The sequence below is a fragment of the Quercus suber genome, unplaced genomic scaffold (genome assembly GCF_002906115.3).
Source record: "Quercus suber isolate HL8 unplaced genomic scaffold, Cork oak 2.0 scaffold_606, whole genome shotgun sequence".
Classification (NCBI taxonomy): Eukaryota; Viridiplantae; Streptophyta; class Magnoliopsida; order Fagales; family Fagaceae; genus Quercus; species Quercus suber.
This window is the reverse complement of record NW_027070049.1, coordinates 118,918-131,361: the sequence shown is the minus strand read 5'-3', so window position 1 is coordinate 131,361 and position 12,444 is coordinate 118,918. Positions and strand designations below refer to the sequence as shown.

General features: G+C 32.9%; 1 protein-coding gene across 1 annotated transcript; it reads right to left on the bottom strand.

Annotated features, from left to right (window-relative positions):
* Positions 1-4,217: 4,217 nt before the first annotated feature.
* LOC112001914 (uncharacterized) lies at positions 4,218-8,415 on the bottom strand. Its single transcript, XM_024034084.2, has 4 exons — positions 8,221-8,415; positions 6,006-6,101; positions 5,347-5,419; positions 4,218-4,509 (listed from the first exon to the last, which is right to left on the bottom strand). Exons 2-4 carry the CDS (start codon positions 6,088-6,090, stop codon positions 4,449-4,451), a joined length of 219 nt encoding a protein of 72 aa, XP_023889852.1. The 5' UTR covers positions 6,091-6,101; positions 8,221-8,415; the 3' UTR covers positions 4,218-4,448.
* Positions 8,416-12,444: the final 4,029 nt, after the last annotated feature.

Sequence of the window (12,444 nt, the reverse complement as noted above, 5' to 3'; positions counted from 1 at the left end):
CTATTATTCATAGATCTCATTACATATTCTAGTATTATTTATAGGTCCCACTGTACTATTTCAGCTAACTTTTACTTTTATCTACAGTAACAAAAATTTTTTAGTTTCAGCAAAATAAGCAGATTCTAAACGGACCCTTAATAATTTCTATCCATGATTGGGCATGTATCAAATTATCAATTTCTATCCATAATTTTAAAATAATAGTAATTTGAACTCTCAAGTCTCAACAAGTTGTCGAATCTCTGGGCAGCCACATGTAACAACATTTTCTCATCAAAATATGTTTGACATGGAAAGCATATATAACAAAGACTAAGGAATATAAAGAATTAGTACAAAGCATAGCAAAGATTTTTTTGCCTTGGGAGTATACATAACACAAGAAATCCAATGTAGGAATTTGGGGGGGAAAGGAAATGGAAGAAAGAAGGCATATGCAATGCATTGTACTTCCAGCAGCTCTCAACTCCCATGTATTCCTGCCGCTGAATTCTGCCAATCAGGTTCAATATGCCAACCCCACCTAGCACATAGACAAACATTTTAAGGATTTGATTCACCAAATTCAATGCAGGGAACAACAATTCTCACCTAAAAAATTTTGCACTAACATAAGAATACTCCAATTTATAGAACCGATACATAGAATAAACATCAACTTGCCACAGTACTGTGAACATTAGCCCGAGAGCACCCTCTCCCTCCCCCTCCCCCTCCCCCTTTGAATAACAACTGTCACATCCGCATTAAATGCCCACAACTAACGTTCTAGCCGTATTAATGAGGAAATGACCCCTAAACAGTGTTGTCTTGGTCGCTGCAACTCACAGAAGGTCTGGTAAGGCGGCTGATAGGACAAGCACTCAATTAGTGACCTGTATGATCAACAAATGTACGACCAAGATCAACTAAAAGATGATATATAATGTAAGAAATCCTCCAAGAAAGGGGAGATCGGGATTTAGAAACAAAAAACACTATAACAATTTGTATCTTCTTTGAAACCTTTATACCCAAGTACTGAATAAATAATAAGAACTACAAGCTCCTCAGATGAGGGCCGATGACAAAATTTCATACTTTAGTCCACGTCCTTGTTATTCAAATCAACTCATAACCAAGTCTAGTTGTTGTAACCTTCACTAAGACCTAGTTCTTAAATTCATTTTATATAAATTTATTGTATTGAACTAGTTGGGCCTGAATTCACTCATCTAATAGAAGAAGTGCTCAAACCCAGTCCCTACAAGCATTCTCTCCTTTTATGTTTGGGGTAGTTTCATCCCCCCAACTTTAAAGTTGAATAATTTCTTCTTTTATATTTTGTACATAAGCATATAGTTCCTGTTATTATTATCTTAGTTAAATCCTAACAAAATCTTATGATTCCTATAATATTTCATTGTACAATATCTAAAATGCCTCGCTAAATTTTAATGTCCCAAAAATTTTCTCTGTATATTTTGAGTTTTATGTATTAGTCATACTTAAAAAGTAAAAATGGTGATCTATGGTATTCTATTTGTTACCTAGAGAACATAAGTTTATTAGAGGTTTAAATCTTCTAGATTTATAATTATATCTTTTTTTTTTTAGAGAGCACCTATGACGTCCGCTCCTGATGATAATTCTTTATTATTGACCAAGACATCAATCGGTATTCGAAGTAGGTGAGAATTGAATTCCAGATCTCTTATTCAACCATCAGAGACTTTACTAGTTGAGCTAATTAGAACCCACAATTTTTATAATTTTATTTAGTAAAATCTTCAATGACATATGTCTTTTGTTATTTATTTATTTATTTATTTTTATTTCTTAAAAAAGTGTTCATAAAAAATTAAGTAAACCAAGCATCGTAGTTAGGCTTATAAAATAAAATGATAAAAAATGAAGTATGAATAACAAAATATTCATTGCAAATGGTTGTAGGTATTTAGTTTGATGAAGAGTTTCAATTGTAGCATATGTCATCATTTATTGCAAAAATATAAATATTGTGACAATGTTTTATCAAAACTAAGTTGTTTATTGTTGGAAGATGACAACATTTTTTATTATTCTTAGTATAATTTTTTTGTAAGTAGATACTATCTTTAATAAATAGGCTCTAAGAAATTATCATACTAAATAGATAGTCACATGTTAAATAAATATCATAAATTTAAATATATGATTTGATACTACTTCAAAAATAAAATTTTTCCAAGTTTTTTTTTCACTAAATGAGCTGCACGTGCAACCCTTACTAGTACTATTACTATGTACCTATTTGATTTGTTTGTTAATGTCAGATTTATCATCCAACCAAGACACTGACAATGCCTTAAAATGTATACCTATTATATATTTATGTAGACGTTATCTCCTTATTACTATGCTTAATTTGTGTAATTAAATCATGATTTGCATTAGTCCTTATTATTTATCTTTACATAATTTTTTGAATAAGATATCATTCATTGTATGTAACCTTATACTTTCAGGTAATTATGTGAAAAATATGAGTTTACGGAAGTTTGTGAGATAATGAAGGTCAAACTAGAATTATAGAGGAGCTAAAGGACTATGCTTAAATGTCTAAGGAGGCGCAACTAGAGTGCTTGGGTCATCTACCATGTTTGGAAGCTTCAAATAAGGAAAAAAAATCAAAGAGGTAGAAGCTGAAAAGGAAAAATCAGATTTGAGCATTGATCAATATTTTGGGCATATCTCTCTCTTCAAAAATCCAATTGACACAAGGCTATATGAGTTGGAACCGTGACTTAAATATCTACAACTTTCCAGTTTTGAGTTTTTTTAAAAATTCACAATTTTTGAAGGTCGAAACTAACTCACAAGTTGTTGTTGTAAATATGGACATAAATTAAAATAATAATAGTTTTATTTTTCTTTGGACACTTTGGCACTAGGGTTTTGGATGGAGGCTATGAAGAACGAATTTTGGGGAGAAAAATATTGTATTTTCCTTTCTCTAATGGTAGCCTAAACTCTTTGCTTGGACCAGGGGTTATGTTTCTTCTGTACAGTATGATTATTCAATGTGATTCTTTCTAAGATTTTAGATAATAATATATTTGATTGTTTAATTAGATTTCTTTTGATATATTAATTCTTCTATGCTTTCAATAAGTTCAATCGTGTTTTTTTTATTGTTTAGATGAATTTCTAATAGTTTCAAATAGAAATCATGTTTTAAAGTGAATGAGTTTTTCTAAAAACTATTCTAATTGCATTATTAATCTAGGTTATCTTGCGTTCTTAAATTGTCTTAATTCAACTTAATCACAAGTTTTTAATTGAATAAAAAAAATCAATTACGAAATATATATTGTCTTAGATCACAAAAAAGTTTATATCGATATAAGTAAACACCTGATACCCTGGTATTTACATTATCGATTTAAATTAGTTATTATTATTATTATTATTGTCAACAATCACCAAATATATTCAAATTATTGTTCAATTATATTGTCTTTGAATTTATCTTGCTCCTTGTGGTTTGACCACAATATTTCGAGAATTATATTACTACGATCTCTTGCAATTAGGAGTGAGCAAGCAAACACCAATCAGTTTTTGGTGTAAGCAGAGATTAAAACTTAAACCTTTTATTCAATCATTAGAAACTTTATCAATTGAACTAACTAAAATGTACAACATTTTTTTTTTCTCTTCTCTTGAGAGAGAATGTGATTGAAAACTTGAAAATTTTATTTATTTTAAGGATATAGATTTGAGAGAGAACAAGAGTTGGAAAATAGATTTACAAAAGAAAAATTAAAAAGGTTACAAAAATTTTACTCTCTAAACTTTTTTTTTTCTTTCAAAAAAATAAGACAAATAAAAGTCAGTTTAATATAGATATAAATTCAAAAAGGTAATTATATAATAATAATAAACTCTAGGTTTTTATTTTAGTGTCCATTTGGCAAAAAATATTTTTGCCAACTTATTTTAACATTCAGGTTATTTTTCTATTATTCATAGATCTCATTACATATTCTAGTATTATTTATAGGTCCCACTGTACTATTTCAGCTAACTTTTACTTTTATCTACAGTAACAAAATTTTTTTAGTTTCAGCAAAATAAGCAGATTCTAAACGGACCCTTAATAATTTCTATCCATGATTGGGCATGTATCAAATTATCAATTTCTATCCATAATTTTAAAATAATAGTAATTTGAACTCTCAAGTCTCAACAAGTTGTCGAATCTCTGGGCAGCCACATGTAACAACATTTTCTCATCAAAATATGTTTGACATGGAAAGCATATATAACAAAGACTAAGGAATATAAAGAATTAGTACAAAGCATAGCAAAGATTTTTTTGCCTTGGGAGTATACATAACACAAGAAATCCAATGTAGGAATTTGGGGGGGAAAGGAAATGGAAGAAAGAAGGCATATGCAATGCATTGTACTTCCAGCAGCTCTCAACTCCCATGTATTCCTGCCGCTGAATTCTGCCAATCAGGTTCAATATGCCAACCCCACCTAGCACATAGACAAACATTTTAAGGATTTGATTCACCAAATTCAATGCAGGGAACAACAATTCTCACCTAAAAAATTTTGCACTAACATAAGAATACTCCAATTTATAGAACCGATACATAGAATAAACATCAACTTGCCACAGTACTGTGAACATTAGCCCGAGAGCACCCTCTCCCTCCCCCTCCCCCTCCCCCTCCCCCTTTCTTCTTTTATTAGCTGATCCAGTATCATTAAGTATCTGCTACATTGATAATTGTGCAAAACAGTGCTATTCAAAGAGATTTTCTCCTGACATTTGAAAGAAAATATATATACAGAAGAGTCATCTGTGAATTAAACCAAGTCAAACATTACAAAAACTGATATGAACTGAGATTCTGAAACTCCCTTATGGAGCAAAATTCGATACTATCAAATAATCTACTTCTCTAAGGCAATGCCTGGAACATTAAGTGGTGGGCGAATTTTCGCATACTGCCATTAAATAACTGGCAAGCTTCTCCAGGCTAGCTTTTATCATTCTTTCTTTCTTCTGAACCAACCAAAATTCAACTTTAAATAGTAACAAGGTTATTATAAAAAAGACTCTGTATATTAACCATGCTGAATCAGACATGAACTCTATGATCTCCAAATCCCCAATCATGGCATTTGATATGCAAAAACTTACATAATGCATGAAAGATAATCAACACATAATAACTGCAAAGAAAATCAGCATGACCTTAATAAGTCCCACGCCAAAGTAACCAAGTACAAAGTGACTGATTTGTGAAGCAGGGGTGTGGTAGTTATGCTAGCAGAAAGGAACCAGAATAAAGGTTATTTAGATACCTCTTGCAGAACTCAGTCACATATCGTGATCCATTGTAAAGAACGAACCACATCAAGACAATCACCAACGTATCTGGTAAAGTTTAGGAACTCAAGGGCAATATCATATGCAGAGGGCAGGGAGATTACTTTCGGTTGATGTGGCACATGAAACCAACAAGACAACACTCTACAAATCAGATGTCAAACTTACTTTTCATTTTTGCCTCACAAAACAAACTTATATAACTATTTGTTAGATTATGTTAGAAGCATGGCAAACAAACTGAGCACATGTTCATGAATCTCATTTTCACAAACTAAATTGTAAGAGGAACTTGAAATTAAAACTCCAGTTCTTAGTTCCATGGCAGATTTTACAAAGCCCTGGGCTACCCAACCAAATCATTAAAGCAACAAGAATTATTACATGGCACCTGCAAAACGTTCATTTTATTATTATTATTATTTAGACACTGGTCAAATTCATGAAAGTAATCCAAATTTGATCATGGTTTTTGCAATTTCATCTACATGTGAGCAAGAGCAAAAATACTACATCACACCAAAGCGCAAGTCACTTTGAATTGAAACTTTCAATAAGACACACACACACACACACACACACATATATATTAAGCAGATCAGATCCTTAGAGAAAGTTATGTAATAAAGGATACTGAAAAGATAACGCTCCCACCAATCCAACATGTAGAGCCCAAAAGTGACATTGTAAAGATAGATCTTGCGCTGTATCCAGTTCATAACTTTGAAACCTATGAACAATAATCATATAGTTAACAATGAAGCTCAGAAATATGAGAGCAAGGTTGGATGACTAATAAACAAGAAATTAAATTCCCAACAGAGAAAAAAAAAGAGGGGGGGGGGGATGCAAACACCAAAAGTAGTGCTAATTTGAATTTCGAACTTCCATTAGCAGCAGGAATCTGGTTCTTACTTTCATGCTTAAATCTAAATCATTAGGAGGAACCAACCTGCTATTACTGACTGAGTAGAAAAAAGGAGAGGCTTAAGGAGTATAATACGAGGTTCAACATGGTAGCAGGCCCGTGGCTAAGCACATGGCACTATTTCACGAGTATAAGATGAGGTGCAACATGGTTGAAGATGAGCTGATGACATTGCCTAGATTTAGGAGAGGCCTAAGTGACAACTTCTAGGAAGAGTTAGTTCCCCGCGAGGTCACCACCTTAGACCAGGCCTACACCCTTGTCCAAAACTATGAAACAATCATCAAGTCACAGTGTTAAGCAACCTAACACTTGATACTCAAGTAACCTTCAGTCTTCTGGTAGTAAACCACCAGTAGTTTCATCACAATCCAAGCCTAACTCCAGTAATGTGTCAATTAGTATATGAAAAGGGAAAAATTGGATAGTAGACCCCTCACTCTGAATTCTCGATTCAAATGCTTTAAATGTCAGGGCTTTAGTTGTGTTGCTGCCAAGTGCCCCAATAAAGTTCTCATCATTTATGAGCAAAGGAAATAAAGTGATTAGGAAGATCTAGAATAATTATTTTATGAGACTAACAATGAAATTGAGGACACAGATGAAGGTTGTAAGGGAGACCTTAACCTAGGTTGCATTTGGACCATCCCATCTCAAGTCAAACTCCCTGGGAATGGAATCTACCTAAGGTGAGTGAGGTTGACTATAGGATAGTACAACCTAAATAGGCTATTGAGAAAAAGCATTTTAAGCCTAAAAGGGATAGAGAGGGAAATGAGCAAAGAAATTTCAATTAGTACATGGCTCAGAAGGAACACATAGTCATCATGAATTACATCATGAGATCAGTAAACAATCTCAAACAAGCAATGACCGCTACCAAACTCAAACAAAATCATATTATATGGAATTTCAAGTAGGAGATTATATCATGGTTCCAATTAGGCCCAAACAGTTTCCCCACAAAGCCGTTAGTGTTGGACCACTCAAAAGTTTCGAAACGGGTTGGACGAAATGCACGTAATTAATGATTTTCCAACTGATTACAAAAGTTGTTCCACCTTTAATATTGAGAATTTGGCTGCTTATAAAGGTCTAGCTATTACCCCATATGATACTTCCCACCAGCTTTCCCATGATCCCATTACAAACCCTATGACTCATCCAGCACCATCAAACATTTCGCCAACATGTAAAGAATTTTGAATGAGCATGTTGTTTGTTTCCGGAAATGGAGGAGTTCAGTACTACCTAATTCATTGGAAGGGACGATGAGAGTTAAATTGTACTAAGATCAACAAAGAAGAGCCAGCATCAACTAGACCCTGATCTACCGTATCTACACCACTAACCCAAAACAATAATTGACCAAAATTAGTACTAATTTGAATTTCCCTTGATGTAATTTTATTCTGTTATATGATTAGTGGGATTACGTTTACACACACACACACACACACATATATATATTCCTTATTGATGTACTCCTAAAAGCCTATTTAAAAAAGTCTCAAGTAAACATAGAAGACAGATTAATAGATTATTGAGGAATGAAATTTTATGTTGGAAATTTCCAAATACTAGGTGCCGATTCCTAGGTTTTCCTGTTTGGTTCTGATTCCAAGCAAATCCTAAGTGTTGATTGTTACTTCTTATTCTTCTTTAATGTAATATTGTCACCTTTTGAAAACTAAATATGACCCAGAACCAGTAATGATATAAATATATACACATATATACATATATTTTCATAGCCATTTACAATGATTCAATGGACATATTGACCATGAAATGGAATTAATAAGTTCATGACATATGCAATTCGATTTGATAAAATTATAGGAATTACTTATCAAAAAAAAAATAAAATTATAGGAACAGAATTAGAAACCAAAATAAAAAATAAAAAATGAAGGTGTACCTGACAAGAGAGAATGAGATATGAGGTGAGGACTTGTCCGCCAAAGCTCAAAACGGCGCCGTGCGCGGGTCAACGGTGATTTTGGAGTGCGAAATTTGGGTAAAGCTTTTAGCTCTAAAGATCAGATCGGGAAGACTGAGCAGGGGAGGGGAGAACAAAGAAAAGTAGACTAGGGGTACAATCGTAATTTTTTATATTTCAATTTACTTGACTGCTATTCACTTATTTGAAAGCTAATTTTAATTTTAATTTTAATTTGGGCAATTACCCATTTAATACCATCCATCTGATTTCTTGATATCAATCAAGGAGTATCAATGAATGAGTTTAGGCCCACTCAGCTAAAATAACAAACAAAAAAAATAAAAGGGCTTTAGGCCCACCTTGTTTTACGCTCCGTTTATTTTGGCCCAAATTGATGTGGGTTTGCTACACAATGATTCTTTGAACACAAAAAAGAATAAAAATAAACAAAATGATAGTAATCAGATGGTTTGCCTTGGATGGTATTTGCTTTGACAAGCTGAACACAATCCTCCAATACATCTTCACTAATATCATCAATAGTCTGACCTTTGTGCAGTCTTATATAAACATGGGCTGAAGACATTTTATCCATGCGGACACTAGAAACAAACAAACAAACAAACAAACCCTACTAAGATCAAAAGTGCAATGTTGTACTAACTAACTTAGAAACCAGTAATTAATACACAAAAATCAAAAAGGGAGAATTATTGTTGTGAATAGGTAATGAAAATTGGAAAAACCAAATGTCTTCGGGGAAGCCGTATTTGTTGAGCTCCTCGTTCTTGAACTTGTCGGGGCCCATGAAAATAGTGAAATCGCCAGCCTCTGGTCGAGCTTTGAAGTAGAACACCATGGCTTTTCTGATGAGGAAAACCTAGGCCACCAGAGATCGACTCATTTTAGATTAGGGCTTCTTCTCTGTTTTTTTCTTTTTGTTTTTTAAAAACTTTTTTAAGGTTTCGAGTTTCGACAGAGTACTGAGATTAAAAAGTGGATGTCCACGTGGAAAGTTGGGATTGTGTTTTCCTTATGCTTGTATTTTTTTTTTTTTTTTTACCTCTCTTTTATTAATGAGAAATGATATATCTACAATATTTTTACAACAAATCCTAAGTGGCAGGTTGTTACTGGTTGTTATTGTTGGGGCAAAAAAGTAATCTTAGTGTTAGTTTCAAATTTGAACCAATAACAACTAACCATATGTAATTTGTTGTAAAAATATTATAAATTGTTGTAAATGTAGCATCTCTCTTTATTAATCGCTAATCCGCGTCATCTTGGATAAACTTTTACACATAAGTGCGTGTTGGACTTGGATGCATTTTCCTTAATAAGAACAATTAAAAAAAAGCATAAAAGTTTCTCCAAAAAAAAAAAAAAGCATAAAAAAGGGTTTTGTTTAATGAAATTTATTTATTTATTTATTTGTTAAACTGTTTAAAGAAAAATTTTGGACTTACAGAACACACTAGCAATCATAGTATCTATATATGAAGCGCGAATGCGCTAAAGCAACAGTAAAAAAAAAAACTACAGTATTTTGATTTATGCAATACTTTGCACTGTTTCGCTGCTTTTTTCTTTTTCTTTTTCTTTTTTTTGGGCATTATCGTCTGGTCCACTCATTTCTATTATTTTATTTATATAGAGTTGTTAGTTATCACAATAAATTATCACAATATTTTTATAATTGTTAAAGTGTTAATTCCTTATAGGTCAAAATAAAATATCATACTAAAATCAATTACAACTAAATAAAGGTATGGTGAAAAAAAAAGTGTAATATCTATAACATTTTTCATCTACAACATTTTTCACAACACTTTCATAACAAAAGTGTGAATGTGTAATTGTTGAAGTGTTAATTTCTTATAGGTCAAAATAAAATATCATACTAAAATCAATCACAACTAAAAATAAAGGTATTATGGAAAAAGAAGTGTTATATTTACAACATTTTTTACAACACTTTTATAACAAATGTGTGAATGTGTGAAGCTATAGTAATAGCTACATTTTTTTTTTTTGGTATGTTCAATTTGCACTATTCACTGGGCTTTTTTGTTTTTTGGGCAATATCACCCAGTCAACTCTTTTTTTATTTTATTTTTTATATATACTGTTAGTTAACACAACAAATTGTCACAATATTTTCGCAATTATTGAAATATTAATTCTTTATAGGTCAAAATAAAATATCATACTGGAAATAACCACAATTAAAAATAAAAGTATTGTTATACTAATACAACAAATTTCACAATATTTTCACAATTATTGAGGTGTCAATTTTTTATAAGTCAAAATAAAATAATAAAATATGAGACTCTGACTAACCACAACTGAAAATAAATATTTTGTGAAAATGTTGTAACACTTATTGCGTGAATGTGTAAAAGCTACTAAAGTAGCTACAATACTTTTTGATTTATTCAATATATACTATTTATCACTTCATTAGCCCTTTCTTTTCTTTTTCTTTTTTTCAAACCATCGGTTTGTGCTCTTTTTTAAAAAAAAATATATATATATATTTATTTGAGCTGGTACATATATTGTTATACTGACACAACAAATTTCACAATACACAATTATTGAGATGTCAATTTTCTATAGGTCAAAATAAAATAATAAAATATGAGATTGTAATCGACCATAACTAAAAATAAATGTGTGGGGCCGGTTATCCAAAAAGGTGATGTTGAAATCGTAGGAAATGGTCTTATAGCCCAATGGCCCAGTTCGAGGACGTTCATCTATCCGTGGATGGTTAAATAAAGACACAAATAAAGACACGGTGAGAATAGTACAAGAAGAAGAGATGAAAATCATATATAATGGCCCAAAACGCGTCCGAGGATAAAATCTATCTCGGATACAATGATCCGAGGTAGATGTAACTATCTTACTATTTAGGATACTTCGCAAAGTTGTATTAGAACTAAAAGATGAATATATAATAAGGGAGGAGCAGAGAGAGATAAGAAATATCTTTTAAAGCTGCTACCTCCACATTAAATGCTTCCTAGTTAACTCTCTGGCCGCATTAATGTAGAGGTGATACTTGAACAGTAATCAAGTAGCCTTATGGCTGCTGATTGAAGGTTCTGGGAGGTGTTGGATGGGATAGGAAGGTGTTCCTAGAATTTAACTTACACGTGTATAATGAAATCGAGATGAGGGTTGTGATATATAACGGGGGAAGGTGGCCTGAAGAAAGGAGGTCGAAAAACAGAAAAGAGAGAAAGAAAGACTAAAATATCGTAACCCTAAGATATAAAAGAGAAATCCCAGAAACCCCTAAAAGTGAGGTCGAGGATAATATTTTCCCGGTTGGTCGATATTGAATGTTCTTGATTCAGTTACTATGATATTTTTTTCCTACATAATAGAACTAATTCTTGCACTTACTCTTTACAAATTTATTGTTTAGGCTTGTTGGGCTAGAAACCTATCCCTATTCTGGGTCCAATCCAAATTGAGTCCCTATAATTGGCGCCCACCGTGGGGCAGAACTTGATCTATTTGTTGGGAAAGGTAAGTGCAGCGGTTGTGATGGAAGGGGGAGCATTGCAGCAGGCAGTTGTGGGCCCACAGCAGGTGGATGTTAACCCACACTAGGCAGAATCCAGGGGGTCTCAGCATGATAATTCGTTGGTAACCCTTGAACAAAGAAGGAATCGTGAGGGAAGTGTGCGAACAACCCACATTGATAGAAGTCATTCTCAAGGGAAAAACCATATTTCCCATGTAAAGAATGATAGAGACATGCAACGTGAGATTAACAAATTGAAAAGAGAATTGCGACACGAGCGGCGAAGACGCATGTTTCATAACTCTAGGTAATCCTCTAAGGAGTCAGATGACACCAGTTATAGACAAAGGTCAAGAACTCCACCCAGTGAATCTTTTTCCTATGATGAGGAGTACCACCATAGACAAAAATATAAGAGTCCACCTCGCAAAGGTTTAGGGAATGACGCCCTGAACAAAGCGTTGAGTCAAGTTTCTAAATCGCCCTTCACGCGAAGTATTGAGGATGCAAATCTTCCTCAGTGATTCCATCAGCTCACGTTCACCATTTATAATGGTCGAACAGATCTAGTGGAACATGTTAGCCATTTCAGTTAAAGAATAGCCGTTCATGCAAAGGACGAGGCCTTGATGTGTAAGGTCTTCCTATCTAGCCTGGAT